General features: G+C 40.6%; 2 protein-coding genes across 4 annotated transcripts; both read right to left on the reverse strand.

Annotated features, from left to right (window-relative positions):
* Nucleotides 1–594: 594 nt before the first annotated feature.
* On the reverse strand, nt 595–11,650 carry OTOR (otoraplin). 2 transcript variants are annotated; one of them, XM_048297001.1, is made up of 4 exons: nt 9,555–11,650; nt 8,950–9,095; nt 8,269–8,379; nt 595–7,832 (listed from the first exon to the last, which is right to left on the reverse strand). In XM_048297001.1, exons 1-4 carry the CDS (start codon nt 9,676–9,678, stop codon nt 7,740–7,742), a joined length of 474 nt encoding a protein of 157 aa, XP_048152958.1. In that variant the 5' UTR covers nt 9,679–11,650; the 3' UTR covers nt 595–7,739. The 2 variants fall into 2 exon arrangements, 1 of the variants encoding a protein (XP_048152958.1); XR_007202229.1 differs by having other exon boundaries at nt 9,044–9,670.
* Nucleotides 11,651–11,845: 195 nt separating this feature from the next.
* On the reverse strand, nt 11,846–21,443 carry SNRPB2 (small nuclear ribonucleoprotein polypeptide B2). Of its 2 annotated transcripts, XM_048296998.1 has the most exons (7): nt 21,341–21,443; nt 20,948–21,035; nt 18,949–19,121; nt 17,125–17,265; nt 15,889–15,939; nt 12,757–12,845; nt 11,846–12,240 (listed from the first exon to the last, which is right to left on the reverse strand). In XM_048296998.1, the coding sequence occupies exons 2-7, from the start codon at nt 21,009–21,011 to the stop codon at nt 12,081–12,083; spliced, it is 678 nt and encodes a 225-aa protein (XP_048152955.1). In that variant the 5' UTR covers nt 21,012–21,035; nt 21,341–21,443; the 3' UTR covers nt 11,846–12,080. The 2 variants fall into 2 exon arrangements, with proteins under 2 accessions (XP_048152955.1, XP_048152956.1); XM_048296999.1 differs by lacking the exon at nt 17,125–17,265.
* Nucleotides 21,444–25,776: the final 4,333 nt, after the last annotated feature.

Here is a 25,776-nt window from a genome sequence, read left to right on the forward strand (position 1 = left end):
TAATCTGGACCTAGGATTGTAGACACCAGATATGATTTCAAGATTGACACACTAATTGTATTTTGCCATATGCTGCAAAACAACCTATAGCTAAAAATATTGAGGATGGATGAAGGCAAGTACTTTAAACCTAACACTCAATAACACTTAATAAGCTACCCATAACTATTAGTTGTAAGCCAAACCATACTGGCCTCTGAGAAAGGATCCTCCTCTTCTACTCCTCTGTGAAGTGTTTCAGATATTTTGTAAAAATACAATTTTTTTTGAGTAAAATGCACTACTGTGCATTATCAGGGACAATCATCCTTTCAGAAATGCAGCCTGCTTACTCACAGAATACTAATGTGTTTCCAAAACCCTTTAAACTCAGTTTTTTGACACACCATTAGCTTTGTAATGGGAAAGCAAGCATGGTCTCATAGTAATCACAAGTTCTGTATGACAGTGTCCATCTATATATACAATTAATAGAAGGTGCACTAGTTACTGAAGTAACATTACTGAAGTTTATGGCACAGTATCCAGGCTGCAATATCTAAAAAAGAAAGCTTTGGGTAGAACTTATGTGACCTTAAAGGAATACTATTCAAATCAAAAGGATCAAGCCTTTATTGCAATATTTACAATGTCTGCTGTATCAGAGGTTATGTTAGGGATTTTATTGAGGTTATTTGCCTGTATAAAGGCCCAAAGATTGGATTCCTAAGCATCTCTGATATGCTACAATCGACTGCAACAATAATGATTTATTTTTACAGCAAATTAGCATTACATAGCCAAGTATAATTATGTAGCCACCTGTGGGGTATGCCCAGCCCCTGCCCTGGAGGGATGTCTGCTGAGATAAGAAGATTGCATAATCGCCCAGCAGGACTCCCTGGAAAGACAACCACTTCTGTAGTCATGGCGAGAAAAGTCAGACCCAGAATCCTCTAGGAGACACTATGCAGATCCCTTGTAACCCATTGGCCTTTACCCCCTGGCACCCATCCCCTGTATCCCTATAAAAGCAAGCCCTCTGCCCCTGCGAGATACAGATGCTTGCCCCTAGCTCTCCTTCGCTGGAGTACGGACCAATAAAGCTACCTTTGTGCGGAACCAGCTACTCGAGCCTCTCATCTCTCTCTGGTCTGGCTTGGCCTGGAGGCTGCCCTGCAGAGCTGAGCTGAAATCACGAGCTGACAATCAGTAAAGAGGTGACAGTCTCTGCATGGGCTCTCCTAGCTAGCAGCTGAGGGAAGACACCGGGCCGCGGGAAGGCGATTCCTTTCGGGACCGTCTTTCCGGACTGGTCACCCCTTCCTGGGTCAGAGCCACTGACCCCTTCACCAGCCATAACAGCCACCTGCGGAGAGAAACAATGGACTCTACATGATTCAATGTGAATCAAGCAGAAGCCATTTTATTGATTAACTACTGTCCCTAATATACAATTCTTGCTTTCCCTAGACACGATCATGTATATTTATTATTGGTTAAGGCCTATTTTCACACGCTACTTTATGTTTTATGATGGGCTCTTGTATGTGTGTCACATCATCTGTTGTGTATGTCACAACTGTCCTTCAGTTTGCATGTTCTTATCCTTTTCTTCCTTTTTCTCAGGATTATGCTTCATTGCTTGTTCTTTGTTCACATCCTCCCCAACGCTGCTTGTTCCTTTCTCACAACCTCCCTATGGACTCTTCCCCTGTGTATGTGCTCAAGTCCTTCTGTCTTACATGCTCTGGGTTTTCTATGTTATGGCTGGTTCACGATATGTCCATTTTCTAGTAAAAACATGGTTTCCGCATTTCCCCCTTTCTTTCCTTGAACCAGCCATATGCTATACATTGATTTCTGCACCATTCTAGAAATACAAGTGATTAAACATGGCAAAACAATCAATAAACAAATAAACATGCCCCCAATTGTTTGATATCTTTCAACCACCTAGTAAGCCAAATCCTTCCAACCGCCTGTCTAGTCCATGTCCTGTCATGATCTTTTTCATGTTTTCCTGTGTTTCCTTAAGCCTTCTATGGATGGATACAGAATGATCAGATAAATTCATACAACACATTCCCTCAAAGTCCTCACAACCATGTCCTTGCACTAGCAGCAAAAAATCAATAGCAGCCCTATTCTGTAATAATGCATGCCTTACACTATCTGCATCAACTAACATGTCAGTGATAATATTCAATGCGATGTTTAATTGTCTGGCCATCCAGCAAGCCAGCTTTTTAAAGTTATATAAGGCTCTGGCTGCAGCGACACCTGGTGTTAATAAGGAAGTAATAACTCGTGATGGTGTTGACCAAAACTGAATCTTTTCATTACATTCAGGACCTAACTGAGACACACTTTGTCGTGATTGTTGTGGTTCTTTGTAAAGTTCCATACAGTGTGATTTAGTAGGTCTATCTTGGAAGGCTTAAACAAAATAAGTTTTCCCAAAAAACATGGTCCCCCTATCACTCGTGACTGTATCTCTCGCCATGCTCGATCCCCACAAATTAAAAATATGCCAGGTGGTAGCCGTTTACCTGTATCATTATTCTAAAGAGCAGCAGATGGATTGTTTACTTCATGCACAAATTGGTGTGGGCAAAACAAATACTCATTCTGCTGGTACCCTATTTTCTGAGTTTGATTTGGAACACATTTATGGTATTCTGGTGCTTTGGGTGAGATGTTTTGGAAATAGCCATAATTTATTTCCAGGTTTTGCTGTCTGGTTCTATTAAGACACGCCAGAACACCGTAAACATTACCAAATTCAACACAACTGCAGTTCTTTCCCATTGAGACTAACACTGTAAGTTCTTGGGGCTCTATTGAAGTTGCATTAAGTGCCAAAAGCAAGTCTTTAGTACAATTAGCTATGGCTCCTGCTGCTTGTGAGCTGATAATGTAGCATTAAGCATTGTAGCATTACAAGTAGCAGGAATTGGTCTATTTATATAGCCCTTAAATCGTTCAGGGTTAAAGTCAGGTATGCCTATCAAGCAAGTACGAATGGATCAGCTGGCATAGCCATAGACAGACAAAAGGAACCCTGCTTAGTAACAGCAAAAATAACTGACACATTGTGTCACGGCACTACTTCCAGAATATCATGTGCTTTGACTGCTGTCATAAGGGTTAACAGTAAAAATGTGATGACTGAAATTTTCCCACTGGGCCCCATTTTTCCTGCATTCTCTCCTTCCAATGCGTTAAAAACCATGACCAGTCATTTTCAGGTACCCACCAATCTTTAGCCTCTTTTGGCAAAGGAATCTTGTTCCAACACAAAACTTGTTCTACTCCTACTTTACGTTCCTCTGCAGTATGTATTTCTTTACAATTTTTCGTAACAAGATTAATACTACTGCAATACCATCTTGCATCACAAGTTAAGCATACACGCAATACCCACGGTTTAAAATTTCCACAGTCTGAATCAGGACATTTGAGGTGTAGCTGACGTGAGACCTCAATTTTCAGCATCAGCACACAGGTTGGGGTTGCTGTCTTTCTCCAGCCATGGTTTCACCCACTTCGCAGGCACCCAGTATAATCCCGTGTCTGTGGAAACACATGCATACTCCCTTCCCCAAGTTAGTAATTGCATTGGTCCTTCCCATTGCCCTGTAGCCCCATTTTTTACCCATACTTTCCCACTATCGCATGGAGTTTCATTTAAGTCCCCTTTTAGTCCTGGCCCATGTTTTACCGCAGGAGGAACAAGACTATCACCTGGGATATGTAGATAATTCATTACATAGACAGCTTTTTCCAAGCGGGCTTGAGGCGAAAGGGACAATTCTCCCCCTTTTTGTTTGTGAAGCAATTGCTTCAGGGTATGATGGGTGCATTCCACGATAGCTTGCCCTGTGGGAGAATGTGGAGTCCCAGTGATAGGAACAATACCCCATAAATTGCAAAAGGTGGCAAAATTATGACCAGTATAACCCAGGCCGTTATCAGTTTTCAAGGTATGTGGAATCCCAAGGGCAGCAATAGCTGTGCGTAAATGTTTTAGAACATGTTTCGTGGTTTCTCCTGTTTGTATAGTGGCCCATACTGCAAAAGAAAAACAGTCAACAGACACATGAATAAATTTAAATCAGCCAAACTCTGGAAAATGCGTTACATCCATTTGCCATAATTTCAAGGCTCCAAGTCCTCTCGGATTAACTGCTGTCCCCAATGGCTGATGAAGTTGTTGACAATCACTGCAAGACGCCACAATAGCTTGTGTATCAGTCCAGGAAATGTGAAATTGCTGGTGCAGGACCTTTGCTGATTGATGAAAAAATTGATGCAACTGCGCTGCTTCTTGAAATTTATTTCCTGCAGGAGCAGCCCAGGCAGGAGAAACTAAATAATCTGCTCATGCATTGCCTTCGGCTAGGCTACACTGTAACTTAGAATAACTACGAATATGAGTAACAAAATAAACACAGTGTCTTTTTGATAAAGCAAAAAGCAAGTGGTGAAAAAGCAAGCAGTGAAAAAGCAAATATAGGTCATGGTTATTCAATTCCTTTAACAATGCACGTTCTAACGACAAGTTACTCCTACCAATAAAGTGAATCACATACAACATTAATTGGCTGATCATTCCATTTTTCAAATACTACTGCTACTGCCAATAACTCTAAGTACTGAGTAGAGTGGCTGTTTGTTTCATGTAAAACTTCCTGTTTCCACTGACCTTTCTCTCTCCAAACGTAAGTAGCCTTCCCAGTTTTGCCACTGGCATCAGTGAAAATCGTTATTCTATGAACCGGCTTAGAAGAACAAAGGGATTTTGAAATTATCTCAGTATTTGTTACAAATGTGAGCATTTTATGTCCTGGCGTATAAACACTGAGTTTATAAACACTGTAAACTCCAAAGTAGCAATTTGCAAGTCTCTGCTACGTCTTAGCATCCAATTTAAATACACTCTAGTCGTTGGCACAATAATTTCTGCAGGCTCTAAACCAGATATTTCTATTACCCAGTTTTGGCTTTTCATTATAATATGAGCTAATAATTCCACAGGTGTCATTATAGTTTTCTTTGGTTGTGCTGGCAAAAAGATCCATTCCAATATACACAACAGATCTGTCTGTTGGGCCCATTGAAAATAACTGCAAACACCTATTTTTGGCTAAATATAGCTACTGCAATATTCAAATCTGGATCCAGTGGGACGTATAGCCTTGTACAATTTTTTTCCCAATATTTTCAAGAGCCTTTTGTGCTGCTTCAGTTAAGTTTTGAGGAGCATTAACACCCCCTCCTCCTGACAATACATGTAACAGAGTTTGTAAATCTGAATTGGTGATACGACATATTGTCCACACCCAATTAATATCACCTACTATTAAAAAATAGTTAATGATTTTAATAGTAGGGTTTAACTCGATTTTCTGTAGCCTCACTGTGGTTTGATCTATTATTGAACCCAAATATTTCCATGGTGGCATCTGTTGTATTTTTTTCTGGTGCAATAACCAATCCTTTCATTTTCAACTGTTGTTCTAATTCTATAATAATTTGTTCTCTGTCCAATTGCATTCCTGCAATCAAAAGATCATCCATATAATGATAAACAATTAATTCTGGATGCTGTTGCCTGAATGGTGTCAATGCCCAGGCCACAAAAAATTGGCACATAGTAGGGGAATTTTTCATACTTTGTGGCAAAACGGTCCATTCATATCTCTTGTAGGGTTCTTGCTTGTTAACAGAGGGAACAGAAAAAGCAAAATTTTCACAATCTTCTGGATGCAATGGAATGGTGAAAAAACAATCTTTTAAATCAATTATCAGTATTTCCCAATGTTTTGGAATCATACTGGGGGACGGTAATCCTGGCTGAAGTACTCCCGTGTCTTCCATTACCTTATTTACTTCCCTTAAATCATGTAACAAATGCCACTTGCCACTCTTTTTAGGAATAGTCCTTGTTTCCCACATTTAAAACAATGCGGTCTTTTATCTCCCTGACCTTGTTTTACAAGCAGCTTTACAGTCACGGCAAATGCTTCAGCCATTAAAATAGCATTTTCTGCTGGCGTCCCGACTTTTTCACACACCTCCATCATATCTACTATTGAAGCAGTGCAAGGGAGTGCCATCAGAATTCTTCTGCATGCCGAATTAGCATTTTGAACTGCTAGAGACATAAGTACAGAATCCCTTGCTGCTTCGGGAATGCCGGACTTTTGAATACTTTCTCACAATCTATCTAAAAAGGACATGTATGTTTCGGTTGGTCCTTGTGCTACTTTAGTAAAAGGTAGCACTATTTTGCCATCCTCAGGCATTTGCCTCAGAGCCTCTCAAGCTGCATGGGCTGACTGACGTAAAATCTGTACATTCAGTCGGCTCTGTACTTGAGCATCAATAAACGTGCCCGTTCCTGTTAGCATTTCTACAGATGCATATTTCAAAGGATCACCATCATCCCTGTATAAGTTAGCTACAGCAGCTTGTTGACATAAATCAGTCCACTTAGACTTCCACAATATATATGGCATCCCTGTAATTAATAATTGCATTAATTGTTGACAATCATAAGGGCAAAGAATATTGGACCCAAAGATGTTATCAATAAATGACTGTGTGAAAGGATTTTGCAACCCATAATCACAAACTGATTTTCTAGCTTCTTTAATCACCTCCCAAACAAAAGGTGTCCAGTGGTTAGGTTTCTGGCCCCTGCCAGGATCTCTGCCTCCCAACACTACTGGAAAAGCCCCAGGAATAAATTCTCCCTCTATTATGGCATGCTGTATAACTCCTTTCCAGCATTTCTCAAAATAGCTTGGCCCTGACCCATCACTTGGCCCTGACCCACCACCCTCTCTCTGTTTTCCCTCTCTCTTCTGTAACTCTTCTGTTTCCATTTCCTTACATCGAATCTGCTGCAAACAATCCCAGTCTGACTCTCCCCCCAAACCCTGAGTTACTTGCTTAAGTCTTTCCTCCTGTCTGATGTTTCTTACGTCATTTTCCCATATGGTCTCTCCCACTCCGCGTTCTGTTGTTCTCGTAATTGCTGTTCCATAATTGCTGTCGGCCGTGCACGCTCCTGCTCTTCTATCTTCCAGAGTATCTCGAGACCCCAGTCTGCTGCAGGCAGCGGTGGTGCGGGAACAGCACAAGGTGGCGGAGGTGGAAAAGAAAAGTCTCCCCCCGGAGGGATAGGTGGCAGAGGCAGATACTCAGTGTCAACTTCCACAGGTGCCGCCGGAGGTGGCTAAGATTGTGTTGAGGCTGTAGGCACAGCAGGTACCTCCTCAGGGACACTTGGATACGGTAAGGGAGGTTCAAAAGCCGTGATAACAGGGCGTGCTATCGGGGCTGCTGCAAATGCCCTGTGTGGCCTCATATGAAAGCAGCTGCCCGCTCTGCTTTTGTATCTTGCAAGGTCACATAAACTAATTTCCACACTGTAGCCAAAGAACGGGTTTCCTTATCCCCGTTGCTAACAGCGTCCCACAGGCGGTCACCTACTCCCTTCCAAGTTTCTAGATTAAAAGCTGTATTTGGCTCGGGTGCATAGCCGTTTTGTTGGCACCATAGCAACAATCGTCTCAATGTGGACTCCTCTTATTTCACCCCTCTCATAGAGAGTATTTTTAACAGTAACCTGACTATGGCCCCTTCTTCTGCAGAAACCTTCTGCCCCATAGCTGCACTGGCTGTTTACCTCAAGGGTATCCCATTGCAACGTCTCTTGATAAATCCCAGAGCTCCCTTGCTCCCCTGGCTCACAGCCCAGCTGCGCCAGAATCTCCAGCCGGTCTTCTCTGTCCAGGTGTCTCCTCCACTTCTTTTTGAAGTATCACATTCGGGGTCACCATCTGCGGAGAGAAACAATGGACTCTACATGATTCAGTGTGAATCAAGCAGAAGCCATTTTATTGATTAACTACTGTCCCTAATATACAATTCTTGCTTTCCCTAGACATGATTGTGCATATAGGTTAAGGCCTATTTTCACACGCTACTTTATGCTTTATGATTGGCTCTTGTATGTGTGTCACATCATCTGTTGTGTATGTCACAACTGTGCTTCACTTTGCATTTTCTTACCCTTTTCTTCCCTTTTCTCAGGATTATGCTTTGTTGCTTGCTCCTTTCTCACAACCTCCCTATGGATTCTTCCCCTGGGTACGTGCTCGGATCCTTCTGTCTTACATGCTCTGGGTTTTCTATTTTATGGCTGGTTCATGATATGTCCATTTTCTAGTAAAAACATGGTTTCCACAGCCATCTGGGCTTTTGTCAATTTCTTACCCTTGTAGGAGTGGTCTTACTTGCTTCTTGATAGACATGTTGTTCTGAGACCAAACTGCTAGGGGAATAACCAACTGTCCCCATATGGTCTTCATACTGTTCTCCATAAACCTTCAAGCAAGGAGATGTATAATTAGATACCTTAAAACACTCCTCATCTGGTTTGAGCTGGTTTATCACTTAGTCAAAAGGAGTTACCAGTAGTGTTCTTAGTCTGGTTTTCCATTTCCTAGGTTCTAATCAGCTGGCACATGAAACTAAGCATTGACAGAAGTTCTGATCTAGGCATACATTTTTTGAGTAAATGAATACTGCTTATAGTTTATCTGGATGTTTTTTGTAAACACAGCTGATCTTTATCTTTGCTTCCCTTAAATTTAAGACTTTAATGGCCCCTGAGATAAAAGCTTTCTCCTCCACCATTTTCATAAACAGCCACAGAAATTAACTGTTGAGCCCTTCTGTAAAGGTTCAGTTCATAATTACCATATAGCTATTGAAGATATTTCATTTTAAAAAAGAAAAATATTAAAGCCCTTCAAGTCTCCTCAACCAGTTTAAACATTCACTTTTAAAACTAAGTTGCTGCTTTAAGCCCCACAAGAGCTCAGCATTTGCATCCATGTCTTGACAGTAGTGCGTTAATCTACTTCCAGTTTGTTCATATACACAAGAATCAACTCTTATACTTGCAGCCCAGAATTCTCCAGAGTCTTTTTCATTCATTAGTTTTGAATAAACATAAATCAACTGTCCTTTCTTAATATTAATGAACCTGCAGTCTGAAGCAATATAATCCTCTTCTGCTCTGGCAAGGGAAATGGTGTCTGGGAGGGAAAAAAAAAGGCAACAGAAGAATGAGGTGGATGAATTTAAATGCATACATACTTTTACAGAAATATAAATACACATGACCTTGTATGTATACATATAAAAGTAGGTTATCTTGAAACAGTAAAAGTCTTCAAGAATTTGTTCTGTGCATTTTTCTATTCTCCAGTAGGCAAAATAACAGCTTAAGATGCCATTTCATCAGTGAAAAGTTATAATCCCTCTCTACAATTTTCACTTAAGTGAAAAATGTCCCTTTACAAAACCCTCGGCTGTGGCTGCGGTGCAGACGAGGGCTGTGTCCCATTTTTCAGTAAAACTGCATGTGACATTCTACACAGCCACTTGACAAGACAAATATATGACAGAGCTAAATAAGCAAAGTAGTTTTCCCTGCACCTCCACCATTATTTTTGAGGCTGTTTTGTCCTCAAAGTTAAAACAAATTTACTTACAGACACAGTCATCAGCAGCACACAGCTTCTTGCTGATAAGCTTCTCCATAAAAATTCCAGTTGCAAGAGGACACATTAATCTGAGACACAAAAGTAAAATCATCAAATAAACACTTTGTGTCATTTTTCTTTGCTGCAGCACTTACCGAGTGTGGGCGAGGTCCAGCAATCCCCATCTTTTATGGAAGAGGCAGACACCTGGACAAACACACCGAGCTAATAGGAAGGGGCTGTGGTGACATTCCATCCCACCAGAAGAGCCGTAGGCAGGGGGAAAAACCTCAGGGCTGACTTATGAAGCTGAATCCCCTCCCAAAGCCATTCTGTATTAACATTTCAATCAGCAACTGTATTATTTAAACATGCTAAGCCCTCCTAGAGTTGTCCATAGCCTTAATCGTGCTTCAGGCAAAGTCTGAGAATGAAAATTAAGTCAGACCCTGGTAGGAAGCAAATGATATTACATCCTTCTTAATCCTCCTGTCCTTAATTTTCCCAAATGCTCACTGGCAAGCACAATCTGCCCTGGACCAAAAACCCTCAGTGGCAGAGATTCCCCTGCTCCTGTCTACAGAAAGGACCTACTGGGACGATAGATGGATGCAATGTAAACAAACAATTAGGGAGCTGCAAGGCAGGAAAAAGGCTTTGCAAGTCAGCAATTAGAATTTGAAATCTAAGAATTCAAGCACTGTGTACTTGTACAGGCAAGATCCCTTCCACAGGGAGATGCAGTCAGAGTAAAACACAGAGGTCATGCCAGGACAGCAATCATTTCCCTTTTCTTTACCTAGCTGACCTCGACTGAGGGTTTGCAGGTCCAAGACACTAAACAGTGCCACGGGCTGACTTAAAAGGTCCTCTTTACACCCTGGAGACGATACCTAGAATTCATTTAAATCCCACAAATCTTGTCCTAGCATACATTAGACTTGTAGGGAGTATTTTAATTAAAATAGATGCAGGCACATGAACAAAAGGAACACACACCACAGCAATTCACAGCACAGCTGTCAGGCTACAGCAGGCTGGGTCTGGATCAGCATGTGGAAATAACCAAGGGCAAATGTGGAAATTCCCACATTGCACTCCTGTCAACCAGTGTTTCCCAATTCATGAGGAGGCCTGAAGAGCTGCTTGCTGTACCAGCTTTCAGTTCCCAAACAGAACCACAGAAATTGTCAGCTGTCATCAAAAATCCCCCACTCTTTCAAAGAAAGTGCATCATGCAACTTCTAGCATCACCTTCCCATCACAGCTGACTTCACCACATTCTAGCCTTCCTGCCGATTACTCCTTCCTCCAACCTCCCGTATGTTGTGTCCAACTTCCTTCACAGACGGGTCCAAACCCTTTAAATGAAAAAAGGTGAAGAGCAATGGTAGTCATGTGCACACAAACTAGTGGGATGCAATGACAGCATAATTATTACCTATGAAATTATGACCGCAGGAAGAAAAATAAAAGGTTCATGATGGAGCGACTGTCATTTTTGCTCTTACAGGCACATTGAAACAATTTTAATTTGCAAGTATTAGAATACTTGTGAAATCACACATACACAAAATCACCAAAAAGAATGAAAAAATACATAAATGGAGATAGGACAGTAATTGAGATGACTGTGAAAGACACATCATGTTGCAATGTGCTCTGGGAGCAGGTGAACTTTCAATTTTCCAGGTCTTGTGCAAAAAAAGGTGGGTTATGTTGCAGATACTAAAAACTACAACTTTTTAAAGTAACTTATTCCAAAATATTTAGAACAGTTACAATTCACAATACTGTATCTGATTACTTCACTGCATCCCGTGTACTTCATTTCACACAAAACCTAGACAGTTTTTAACAAATGAGAAAAAAGAAAGTAAAACAAACCCTAATCCTAAGAAGCATTAGGACAGGTATTTTCAAAAAGCCTGGCTAAAACCCAGAAACTTTTATGTTTCCTCTCAGGACTTGCTTCTACTGCCAGACACCGAGAAAAAACCAAGTTGAACAACTCCGCTGCCAAACTGTAATCAATTTCTATCTATACCTGGGGAAAAAACCCACTAATGATAAGCTGTATTTCCTAAGTGAAAAACAGCTGTCCCCTTGATAATGAGGTTGAATGCTGTATTTATTCTGAATAGGCTGGCATTTAGCATTCCTGATCATACTTTTTGCTCTGGAAAGACAGCTATTTTTTAGCACTCATTTCTGAGAAATAAGGATAACCTTAAAAGTTCTTAAACTGAATAAAGCCCTGCAAGCCTAATCAATAATGAGACAGACTTGAGGAAAAAACATGGCTTGAAAACAGCATATTTATATTTTATTTTATAAAAATTAGTATTTCAACAGAAAAAGTTACTATCCAGGCGATCTGTGGAAATCCTACATCGTGTGCCCTGGTCATTGTGGCAATTCTATTCGAGTCTTATATTTGCTGCAGAGAACAGCAAACATGCTAGCTGATGAGAGTTACTGGTGTTTAAAAAAACCCAACACCTATCCACAGAACTCCTTTACAGGAGCATATGGTTATTTCTTCGCATAAGTGATTTTCATGGCATGAGATGGAGTGATCTTGAATCCTTGGAGAGCATCTCGAGCAGCCCCTGCTTGATTCTCATTTTCAAACTCCACGAATGCAATGTCATGGCGCCCTGGCACTAAGCGTACTTCTTTGAATCCAGGAAACCTTTAAAATAAAGTGGGAGTAAAAACATACTTATTAGCTTGATAATACATCTCTCTTCAGTAGCTTTTTATCAGAAGCATCTACTATTGCAACAGTTATTACTAACGAAAAATTGAAACTGAAGGGTTTTACATGTTCTATCCTTAGAACTATGCCTCAATTAAGGAATATCATGTGGAAGCAATTTAATCAGTCCTGTACACATACAGGAGCAATCTAACTAGTTTTAAAACTGCTCCTGCTGTCCTAAAGACTTTAGTATTACAGTCGCCAGCTTAAATCCAGTGCAGATTGATAGCAGATAAATTGCACAATCAAAACCAGCTATGAAAAAGATCCAATTTACTTCCTGAACCAAGTCATCAGAACTGACATCTGTAACCTTGGCAGTAAGACAAACAACTGAAATACCTTCAGAAGAAACTATTATTTCTAAAAAGCCAGCTTGCCAACTGAGAAAACACATGCAGGTTACGGAAGAATTCAAAGGAGAAATAATTTCTATTCAAAACTTACTGATTAAATAACATGGACAGCATCATCTCATTTGTTTCCTCAGGCAAATTATTAAGGAAAAGGATGTAGTTTGGTGGGTTATCAGGCACCTGCAACATGAGAAGATCAAAGCTCAGAAGACTATACATAGATGCATACAGTTCCTTTGCATCTTCCTGCATGATTATTTGAACCAAGACACATTTCTTTCGTTTTGCTCGTAACATTCTATCTGGGCTTCAGCACACCTTTATCAATATGCAGACAGAGCCCCCTGGGTCTTTTATATGGATATATTAATTTGGAGTGGTTCTTACTTCCACAAAAATGACAATACCATACTGTTTTAGATGTCACAGTTAACTTGTCAAGAGCTGACACTACCGTACTCTCCGCACCCAGGTGCCTAAGTAGTGGCTGCAGTGCTGTCCAAGACACCTGTATGGCAGTGGTAGAATGTATGAAAGACTCACATCCTTCTGGAAAGCAGTGGGAAGCCAAGCCCTGTTCACCTGCAGTACCACCCAAATACTGAATATCTCTGGACAACCAAAATTCACAAAGCCCACACGGTTTTATTACAGAGCTCAATTCAAATTTCTTAATTAGAAACCCCTTTAGATTTAGTGTTGGAACCCTGGGTTCTGAGAATTTCAGCCTTTCAGTGCTGACAAGCAGTGATCCTCAGAAGCACACTGTATTTGACCTTGGGAAAAGCTCCCTAAATTGTGTGATAACACTGAGGTTGTTGCTGTGTAATTAAAACTTGTATCACTGGCTGGAATATGTAGAGATGTAGAAAATTAGGTTTAGGGGATATAGGTTACAATATGGAGGAATTTGGGTGTGGATCTTTCTTTCTCCTTTCTCCTTCTTCTTCACACATCTAGGGGTTATGCTATTGGGTCAAAAGTCCCGCACTGCAGGACATGAAAAGTTAGTAACTGAATTATAAATAAAAACAAAGTTACTTGGTATTTCATAATTGGTTAATTTAGACCTTAAAAAGCCTTGGAAGTTAGAACTCACGGCCATTTTCCACCTTGTTAACTTGAAAGCACACCTGGTGCAGCTGTATTATAGATAAGATATAATAAACAACTAAGTCCAAACAAGAATTCTCAGTCTCCTGCCTTTTAATTCAAACTCTGAGTAAAAGAACTCATGAAACAGAAACAAAGAAGAAACGGCAAAAAAGAGGAAAGCAAAAACCAGGAAAATTAATAGTTTAGCGCTTTAGTCTTTTAACAGATTTGCCTGCTAATATAAATTTGTAGCCACCCACCACAGACAAGGCTCAGTAGTCATTTGCTGATACTGGAATCTTCAAGTCATCGAGTACATTATACAAGTAAAAATAAACCAGACACCTCAGGTTCAAACATCCTCAAAGCAGTGCCAAGTAAGTTAAAGCCTCAGCAGAACAATTTCCTTCTACTGATGGAAATATTCCAGGTACTGCCATTAGAAAATAAACTTCTGAAGTTCAAAGAAATGCCCAAACACTCAGTGTTGTGCTTTGATGCAAACTGACATACACATACTGTGTCTGAAAATCCAGGGAGCAAGACCTTTTCCTCTGTTGATTACGTATGCAATGACAGTACTCAAGAAAGATGCAGGACAGGCAAAGATACTCTTCTATGGTACTTGCTCTCCTGCAGATCCTGGCTCTTTACCACTTTCACTTCTAACATGAATCATTTAGAAGGTCACTGAGCAGACAAGCTGAATGAAGTGTAGGGAGTTGTTCCTACATCTATCTCCACACAATCCTTTGAAAAATAGGACACTTGTGAGAAAAAAGAAAAAGTGAGCAGAGAACCCCCAAACTCCTGAAATAAAGCTTTTAGGCAGATATTTTAGCATCCTGTGTTGTCTTCCTTCTCCTTATCTGCTACTAGAAAAAATAAGTTAAAGGGAATTTATTAACAAAGAAAAAAATTAAGAATCCTTCAACTGATACTAAACACAGTCCGAATTTAAGAATCCAGTATGATTTGGTAATAGTGCTGTTTTCTCTAAAGTAATAAGAAACTGCAGGTTCTCATTTCCTATCAACCAGATATAGTAAAAGAGGCATTTTTGTGAGAAATGAGACAACTCTTAAAAAGATTAATTTATTGAAAACAGAAAAATTGAAAAATTACAGAAATTAGAAAAATATAAAAATTTGGGATCCTATGGCTCAGTAGATGGTATGCCCCAGGAGTGCAGGGATTTGAGATCTTCTGGCTGAGACAGCACTACCCCTCAGATAGAGAAAAAGAACTTGCAGCGCTGGGCTGACTTTAAAAAAATTACTAAAAGCCCCTTAAAAGGGGTAAGGCTTTTAATGCCCAGCACCGATGTCTCCCACAGCTAGTCTGGCGAGAGCAAGAGAGGAAAAGAGAGCCCACCTCTCCACTTTGTCCTTTTTATAGTTTTTGCTCCGCCCACAGCCCGCCCCTTCGGTCCAAAGCGATTGGTGCTTTCCCTTTGATGTATCATCTCCGTCCACCAATGGCTCATCATTGTCAGGGGGGGTGGTAGTAGTTGAGATAAGGGGAATACAATACCTTCATTAAAACTCAGGTATTCAGGTTGCCATGGAACTTGCCTGCAGAGTAATGGCTCTGTAGCTAAAAATAGCAGCTGGCTATTAAGACTGGGTGGGGTTTTGGCCTTGGAATCAATGCAAGTCCAACACATCTCAAAACACTTGTAAAAGTATACAGTAAACACAGGAAAGGTAACTCTTATGGTGTATAGGTGGTTTGAAGTTTGAGAAGGGGCAAGTTTGTGATTTTTAACTGGGAAAATTTTAACTGGGAAGGGTGCAACTCTATTAATAAACTACTTTAAACAAATGAAAACACTGATAATGGAACTCGATTTTTGTACCTGGGCTGATGGGTTAATTGTAACATTCAATTTAAATTAATTAACTCAAAATTAATTAATTAAAACACTTAATATGGAAAGACCAAGCACAAATAGGGATTTCATGTATGACACATTTGTTTTGTTTACTGTGACGTAGCTATTAGACAAATCTCTCATAGGACAAAAACAAAGCTGTAAAATACATCCTCAAGCTTCCATGTGCAACAAATGATTGTTCATAGAGAGTAAACATTCATGCTTTTACTTATAAAAATAAAAAAGCATTACCTGATTCTGTGGTGTAGTCCCTGGGGCATTGGCTGAATTCTGTGTTGCTCCCTAGCAAATAAGTACAAAACAGATTTACAAAGGTGTTCCATTAGCAACAGACAGGCACACATCACTACGTTTCTCTACAACTCAAGACATATATTAAGGGGTTTTTTGAGCTACAATCCAAGGAACATTTGCTGCCTATGAGATACCTCCCAAAGGGAACAAAGTGTGTGAATTTTGCTTAGCTCCAAAACCAGGCAATCAAAAGAAATAACATCACTACTATCTGATCAATCTGTGGCTGAGTCAAGTAGTTCTCCACATTACAGGATTTGATTTAATAGACAGGGAGGAAGAGGTTTTGAAAATGAAGGCCTAGACACGTACCCTGGTTTCACCTGGGATAGAATTAATTTTCTTCTTAGTACAGTGTGTTTTGAATTTAGTATGAGAGTAACACTGATAACAAACTGATGTTTTGGTTGTTGCTAAGTAGCGCTTGTTTCAATCAAGGACTTGGCAGTTTCCCACGCTCTACTAGCGAGCAGGTGCACAAGAAGCCAGAAGGGAGCCAGGACAGCTGACCAGAACTGGCCGAAGGGATATTCCATAGTACAGAACATCCTGTCCAGTATATAAACTGGGGGGAACTGGTCAGGTACCTTGATGTCTTCTGCTATACTTCAGTACAAAAACTACTAAATGTTGTTAGTTCAGGTGGGCCAACCCTTAGTGGAGATAAATTCCAGACCAACTCCTGTTAATCTAACATCGACCATCTAATATCTAATGGAAACGAATTATCTTATTCCCATTTACCATTCTTCTGTCGTTATTGGGTAACATGGGATTAAAACACTGAAGAGAAAAGCTGGTTGAACACTTGAAGCCAGTGCTAAAGGTAACCACACTCTCCTTTTTTTTCCTTTTCTAAAAAGAGGCTAGTTTCTACCTTGGTTTGTTGTACCTTTGCCCTACATCTTTATTTTCATCTGGTAATGGCAAAGGAGGAAGAAAAAAGGAACAGCAAGGACTACATAACCAGCCCCCTCTCCTTCAACTTCTAGCAAATGCTCGAGTTCTAGATAATCGACAGACCCCAATTTAGGGAATTGAAAATTAACAAAAGACAACAGTAAGTCCTAATAAAGCAGTTATTTAGAATATCTTTTGTGGAGGCTTGTTTTGTTTGTTTGTTTTTTGGTTTGGTTTTAATTTTTTTCCCCTCTAAACAGAGAGCCAGCATACCTGGATAACCTTTTTATTTGGTTGGTTTGCTGACTGCTCCAGAGTTTTGGCTTTCTTCTTTTCCTTCCTTTTTTCCTTATCAGCAAAAGTCCCACGCATTTTAGAGATTATATCAGAGTCTGTTTTTGCATACTGAATACGCTTTTTAAAAGAAAAAAGAAAAACGGAGTATATTCTGCAGTTAATAATACTGAACATTTTGCACCACTTTCATTAACTGTGTATTTACACTTTTTTTTTGCAGGAACTTTTTATATTAAAAACATTGTTATAAAGTGTAGGTACAGTTATAGAGTAACCAATTCTCATAGTTAATTCTGACACAATTACAGAGGTCTAAAAAAAAACCCTAACATGTAAATTACTAATTTTAGCTTATTGAAATCAGAACTCCATTTATCTAACAACATCTTTTTAACATCTGTTAAGGTAACACGTACACAGAGATACATTTGAGATACACAGAGGACATTTGAAAAAATTAGATCTAGCTTCTATTAAAACTATAAGTTTTCAATCCCATTTTAAGGGGAGTTAAAATTTGTCAGTGATTTCTCAGATGTCTGCAGAAATGTGAGCTCAGCAAAACTCAAACTTCTTAAACAGAAAATGCAATCTTAATCTCAACAAGATTGCATAAATGCTGCTGGTCCTTTGACAAAGGCCCCCCAAAACAGAAAGTTAAGCAGATGCAGGCATAACTATACTGGTGCACAACATTATTGTTTATGCACACAATCCTAATGTTTTTCCTATCAGAGACTACCTCAATACAAAACTACACAGCAGCTTAAGATTTCTTTTAATGCTTTTGTTTAGTGCTTAGAGTATACAGACTGCAGTCAATGTTCAGAGAGGAAAGTACATTTGAAAGCTTATAAAGCCTTAATCTTTTTATTTCTTATTGAATTCTACTGAGCACAAAACTCCTTAAGGATAAATGGTAGGACTGAGCTTGCAAAATTCTGTGTTAAGGATTTAATTAGAGAATCTGAAGGTGCTAAGGCAAATAGCTTATGGCTCAGCAGCACAACTGCTCTCTTCAGTGCTCAAAGCCATGAGCTAAAAGCCAGTAGTAATGTACTCATCCATTGGTGAAGTTGTGGGCCATTTGCATGTATTGTTACACATCACCAACAGCTGCAGAATTAAGAGATACCTAATTATCCAAGCAGGCAAGAACAAAGCAGGTCAATTGTGCTATTCTGCATGTTATGAAGTACATTACTAAATCATGTTCTATCAACCAGCATTGTATTTGTTTCACTGAAGTTATACTGAAATGCAGTTACTTGGTTTGGTGATCTACAGTCAAGAAGAACTGGCCATCATTTAAAAAAAAAATAATCTGGAAAGTAAACTGTGGAGATCTCACCCTCCTCACTGTTACCCCAAAAAGGAAGCATCATATTCTAGCTATTCATTACAAATCTAAGAGTAGTTAATGTTACTCTACATAAATTGACTGAAAACATCTAATTTCAATAATATTACAGAATTAATTTAACTAGTTCAATGGAAGACATAATGAGTAAAATGAAAGTATTTAAGATCTTAAAAACTCTAATCCAGCATAGAAAAACAAAAAGCCCCCAGTTAGGAAATCTAAATGTTAAGTTCAAAGTGCGTGTGTGTTGTAACTGCAATCTCTTCAGCATCCCTCCACCTCGCACAAATGCAGATACTCATCCGGATGTGACATGACTGTATAATCGTTTGGTAACAACTACATAAAACAGTTCATTCCCAAGGTGCAAGTACCAAAACACTGTATCATACCATCAAGGTATTTTTCTTCTTTACAAAGGTAACAAAATAACTTACCATTGGTTTCCCATAAAATGGAAAGCCTTGTAGCTGTCTCAAAGCATTGGTAGATGATCCAAGTTCTTTAAATATAACAAATGCCTGTCCTCTCATCTTCATGGTCTTTAAAGCCACAATGTCGACAACATGACCGAACTGTGAGAATAATGCGTACAGGGACCTCTTCAGCTCTGGAGACCAAAGGAGAAAAGAGATTATAACAGGTTGCATGCAAATTTCCACTTCTACCGAGTCTGCTGTCCTTTGGGAACAGTGTTTTTTATGAACTTTAGCTCACACAGTGAGTACATGAGTTTGTCAAAACTGTTGCATCAGTACAAGTTTATTTGTCCAGGTTTTGTAAGCTGGTGTGCAACATTTGGTTTCACATCTCAAGGATTCAGGTAGTGAAGAAGTTGTAGTGTCATCCATTCTACCATTCTGAGGGAGTAACAATTGCATAAGAGTATGTAAAAATGTATTTTCATGTATGTATATATACACACACCCTCACACAATCAAGTATGATGTATGACAGCCATCTCAGGCTGATCGGAAAATCCAAACTGAAACAAGCAGCAGTAAAGATATGACGTAAAACAAGAATGCAGCAAAATAGTAACTACCTAAAGGCTAATTAAAGTTGGAAATTTTTGTTGTAACTGTTTAATCAACTTTCTCACTCACGTAAAGTATTTTTGAATATTCTGGAGCCAAGTGATTTTTGTATGATTCTACTGCACCTTACAGCTGCAATGGATTTGCTTTAATTATTTACAATCACCTCAATACATGCCAAATTAAACCTTAGTCCTATCCAAATTAAGCTAAATAAATAATTTGTACTGTGCAATCATTCTAACACACAAACCTTACATTTGGACTATTTTAGCAATGTAAGAATGCTGCCTCTTCTTCATTGCTGTTGATAATAACTTGATAATACCAGTCCACTGTCACTTTCACCACCTGCTCCTGACTAACCATAGTGTGCTATTTTTTTTTATTTAAAAAAAGGTTTTCTATCAAAACACTTTTCCTAAAATTATTTTAAGACCTGTATTAAGTAGAAAGTAATTTGTAATCTTAACAGATAATTTCACACCCTACCATTAACCCACGGGAGTCCTACGAGATTTAACAAGACCAAATGCAAGGTGCTACACCTGGGTCAGGGCAACCCCCAGTATCAATCAGTCCAGGCTGGGGGATGGACAGATGGAGAGCAGCACTGGGGAGAAGGACTTGGGGTGCTGGTGGAGAAAGGGCTTGACATGAGCTGGACATGTGTACTCACAGCCCAGAAACCAACCCTGTTCTCGGCTGCATCCAAAGCAGGGTGGGCAGCAGATGAGGTATGGGATTCTGCCCCTTGGCCCCACTCAGGTGAGACCCCACCTGCAGTGCTGCATCCAGATCTGGGGTGCCCAGCACAGGAAGGACATGGTCCTGTTGGTGCAAGTCCAGGAGGCCACCAAGTTGATTAGAGGAATGGAACACCTCTCCTATGAGGAAAGGCTGAGAGATTTGGGGTTGTTCAGCCTGGAAAAGAGAAGGCTTAGGGGTGACCTAACTGTGGCCTTCCAATACCTGAAGGGAGCATACAAGATGGAAAGGGACTATTTAGAAGGGCTTGGAGTGACAGGACAAGGGGAAACGGCTTCAAACTGAGACGAGGCTTAGATCTGATATTGGGAAAATATTCTTTACTATCAGGGTGGTGAAGCACTGGAACAGGTTGCCCAGAGAGGTTGTGGACTCCTCATCCTTGAAAGTGTTCAAGACTGGGCTGTAGGGAGATCTGAGCAACCTGATCTAGTGGGAGGTGCATTTGTTTGCTTTAGCTACTGTTTCATTACAAGAAAGCGTTAGCCGGGAGCTCGGCTCATGACCACCTCCTGCTCGGCACTTCATAGGCCTGGGAGTCCCGTTGTAAGACAAGTGCCGTGTGCAAGTGCATGACCAGGCCCCACTGGACAACCTCCCAGTTCCAGAGGCAACCGGCAGCCACCCGTACCTTCCTTCTTGATCTTGTCATTGATGTTGTTGATGTAGATGGTGTGGTTCGGCCTGATGTCCATTCTCGGCGGCACCTGCGAACCTGCCTGCGGGCAGAGCACACAGGGGAGGCATTAGCGGCGGCCGGGGCGCTCCGACCCCCGGCTGCGGCAGCTGCCAACGCCGGCGACACCTCGCAGCCCCGGGCAGCGGCACCGCGAGCCCGGGGGCCGGCTTGTCTCTCTGTATGTCTGCTCGCCCGTAGGCCGCACACCCGCCCCGCTCCTGCCCTCTCCGGGCGGGCGAGGGCTGCAACGGCGGGACAGAAACTCCAGACAGGGAACCCCGAGCCAGCCCCCCTTGCGATGGCCTGGATCCTAGATCCTGGATCCCGGATCCCAGAAACCCTCACCTCCCCTCTCCTGTCCGTTCTCCGGTCTCGATAGCAGCCAACCCGTCCCGCCCAGCAGAGACGCAGCGCAAGCGGCAAAGCCGCTCCCAGAGCAGTCGATGAGCCGAACGCCGATTGCGCCGATGGGGAGTAGTGAGTGCGCGCGGCCCGAGAGCAGCGGTATGAAAGGAATAAAACGGGAAAAAAGCAAGATAGGGATAAAAAGGGATAAATATTTGTTGTCGGCTTCACGGAAATCACAGCGAGGCTTGAAACGGGCCGAAATGGGAATTTCTTGCCCCAGGCTTTGGCTCTGTCCTGTCCTAATAGAGCGATAAGGTCTATTTTGTTTGTTTGTTTTCTTTTTGGTTTTGTTTTTGGGTTTTTTTGTCTCTTCACAGCACCTAGAGTAGCAACTTGGGAAAGCATGGAATGGTTTGGGTTGGAAGGACCTTAAAGTTGTAAAGAAAATTAATCCACAAACACCAGAGGTTTATGTCCAAAAAGAAGACAGAGGAGTCCTGTTACTTTATTCGAATAAAGGGAGAGGCCATGGGGCATTCCCCTGGGGTCTCTCAAATTGTTAGAGGATGCAGACCCCTTTTTATCCTAATTTCCCGGCCTCATTTCCCTCTCTCTTTCCCCACTGGCTGAGGTACTTGAGAGGTACAGACTTCCAGAATAGCTTAATACAGACCCCCTTCTTATGTATACCCCCCTTCTTCTTTTCCTATGGAATTTATGGTTCTGCCCATTGCTTCTTTTGTCTCTCAGTATCTATCTTTACCTATCAGCAAACCCACAGTTTGTTTGTAAGGACAAATGCCTCTCACTCCTTTCATCAATCAGTGGAATTCCTCCCATTGTTTCTTTGACCTCTCAGTATCTAGCTTTTACCTATCAGCAGACCTACAGTTTGTTTGTAAAGACAAATCTATCTTATTCCTTTCAAAGGTCATCTGGTAAAACCACCCTGCCATGGACACAGACACCTTCCACTAGACCGGGATGCTCCAAGCCCCATCCAACCTACCCATGAATACTGCCTGGGATGGGGCATCCACAGCTTCTCTGAGCAACCTGTGCCAGAGCCTCACCACCCTCATAGTAAAGAATTTCTTCCCAATATCTGGTCTCAACTTGCCCTTTTTCAGTTTGAATCCATCCCCCCTTGTCCTGTCACTCCATAACCTTGTAAACCATTGCTCTCCACATTCCTCCTTATTTATAAGGCCTTATTTATTAGACCTCTCCTTATAAATTAGGCCCTTTCTGAAAGGCCACAATTAGGTCACACCAGAGCTTCCTCCTCTCCAGGCTAAGTGATCCCAATTCCCTCAGCCTCTCCTCATAGCAGAGGGTTTCCATCCTGCAAATCACCTTTGTGTCCCTTCTCTGGGCTCTCCCCACAAATGCATGTCCTTCCTGTGCTGGGGATCCCAGAGCTGGATGCAGCGTTACAAGTGGGAGAATGCAGAACCTTCAACATGTCTGTAAACATCCAGTAGGTAACATTTGGTTTTAGTTCCGATACTGAAAAGGCAGTGTATTTTCTTGAATGTAATTCCTTGAAGGTACTTTGGAAATCCCTGTGGTAGTGCTACCTCAGAACAAATAAACAGAGCAGAGACTGAGGCTGCAGCCCTTGAATTTCTGGAATAATTTTACAGGCTGAATGCCTTCATTTCTATGAATTATTAGGCAGGCTTTTTTCAGAAACAATTTGAAGTTGCAAAGGTTTACGTATTAAAAAGGAGTTATTGCAGGGGGTTATAATCAATGAAGTAGTTTTTCCTTAAGCTAGAAATTATATTTGGGCAGGCCATCTCTTTCTAAAGAAGCAGGAATATTAGTTGGAGTTCTTGGTTCAGTTATATTTCAGGAGAAAAACCATTAGTCCATATTCAGAGCATGTAGGAAGTATATAAAGAAGAACATGAATTAAAGGGAGTCAAAAATAAAAGCCAAAGGCAAATAAGCTGTTGACTGAGGTGTTATTCACTGGTGGAAGAAAACAGTGTGTTCTGCATTTGTTTACAGCAGGGCATGGTGCAGGAAATGGTGTGCCAGTGGATGCCTAATGCAATGCATACATGAAACAAATTCAGAACATGACAAGCAGCAGTTCTAGTCAAGTTTTAGGGTTCTATTTATTTTTCTTTGTTTATTGTCTTAGAGTTAGTTGTTAAGATAAAGCACAGCTTTGAAATCCAAGCCTGGACAATACATTAAAATTCTTCCTCAGAAAGGCTGGCTCTACTGTTTTATGCCTCCATCAGCAGTACAGTCCATGTAACTTTAATATCATTGTTCAAAACTGCTTGTTATTGAGTCAACACAGATCAAGGAATTGGTCTCACAGAATCAAAAATCTTGACATTTTATAAATGATTTTTAAAATAAAGTCCTTCAACTGAAGACACTCTAAAGAAAACAAATACAAAAAAACCTGTCGACCTGACACAAAGTAAGGAAGAATTCATGGCTTCTATATTTCATCCAGCACAGCATGCCACACTTACACTTGCTCAGAGTCACTTTAAGCACAGCTGGTTTACTCTTGCAGAATTTGAAAGCAATAAAGCAGAAAAAATGCATCTTTCCTGCTCCTCAGATGGGATTTCACAGTCTGCCTGCCTGTTCAATAGAAGTGACATTAATTCCTCAGGTTGGCTTCCTCCTCACTTCCCTAAGGTTTATTTGAATCACTTCTGTTTCCTTAATCCCCAAACAGAGGTATAGCACTCCCATATTCACTAAAATGGTCATTTATGTTGTTTATTTAAAAGTCCCTGAATGCTTGAAGTATTGTAAAAATTACGTCTATTTCTTAGAAAGAGTGCCTGCAGCACCTTAATAAGCAATTATGATTCATCACCAATATAATGGGCTGGGAACACAATTTTAGCTTGGACAGGTACCTGCTTCATCAGAGGTTGCCAAAAAACAACTCTGGAGAAACAAAGGGCACAGGGTTCTTTAAAATATCTTTGTAGCCACCACTTCCCCTCTCCTGCCCTTTGCTTAATGTCAAGGAAACCCAGCACTTCACTGTTATTGCTGCTGTTTGTTATGAAACCTGTAATAAAAAACAAGGGTTCTTTTTTCTTCATCTTCCTTTTCTAAATTCAACAAAATTCTCTGAGGTATAAATAACCAAGACGTGTGTATGGTGGAAGCTTCACTGCTTCGTGCCCTCCATATGGCCTTAACTGGATCCACACATAGTGATGCTTCACAGTTTTCATGGCTGTTATTTCCTTTAGGAAGACTGTGGGATAAGCAAACTTACTCTCATTTATCAGTATAGAAATATTTTCATCTCAATTAAACCCACATGCTAGAAAGGAACATGAGTGCAAATGTTTTGTGACATGGCTGGAGTTGTCTGCAGTATTTTTGCTCTGACCTTTGACTGCTCTGTTCTGTTGTCTCGGGGAGAAGGTAATACAAAATCACTAAACATTGGAGCATGGACAAAGACAATGAACAAAGTGACAGGAAATAAGGAAATTCCCTAGCAAGTACAAACTGGCGCTGTGAGCACTTGCAAAGTCTTAAGAAAGAAAATGTTCTTTGATGGGTGAACAACTTTGTGATCTATATTCAGTTGGAAGGTGTGAAAGGGAAGGAATTGCTCCCTATAAATCAGGATTTGCTGAGCAGTTGAACTAGCTGCTGTTGCCCAAAGTTGAGGAGTGCACAGGGATTTACAGATCTTTGTTCGCAGGCTCTTCATATGTGATCTCTGCAAACTAACAAAGCAGAGGGGATGGACAGTGTGAAACCAGGAGAAATTTAGTATTGACAAGAGCTTGGCAACACGCTTGGCAAAGCATCACTCGAACCACCTGAATTAATTGCAACCACTCAGAAAAAGAACCTGGCTGACCCTGTTTGGGGGAGAATAAAATACCCAGTAGCAGAGAGGGAGGCAAACAAAAACACGGTACAGAAGGGGGAAAATGTACTGCACTTCATTTAATAAGGCTGTTTCATAATCACTAAAAAGATGTCTGAGTGTATTGTTGCTTGATTTAAAAGGAAAGAACCTCTGCACATTCATCTGACATTTATTACTGGCAGTATATACTCTTGATTATTTAATACACTGCTTGACAGACTGTAATTTAGTCAAGAGAGCTTCACTAACCAGGGGAAGAATACACTAGCACAACAAATTATTTATTATTGCTGTTTCAGAGGAAAATAATTATATCATGGCTAATACAACTGTTGCTTGTTCTCTTGACCAAGTTGCCTTTCTCCTTCACTGAGGAAAACAATAAGCACAGCCATTTATTTCTTTGGACCCACTTCTAGTGTATGGAAACAAAAAACTGTTGCATTGTTTAAAAGAAACAAACTACCATTTTAAAGTGAACCAGACTTAAATTTTAGATACTTACATTTGTAGTTAATTAGTTATATCCAGCATATATACATATGGCAAATAA

Source organism: Corvus hawaiiensis, chromosome 3 (genome assembly GCF_020740725.1).
Source record: "Corvus hawaiiensis isolate bCorHaw1 chromosome 3, bCorHaw1.pri.cur, whole genome shotgun sequence".
Lineage (NCBI taxonomy): Eukaryota > Metazoa > Chordata > Aves > Passeriformes > Corvidae > Corvus > Corvus hawaiiensis.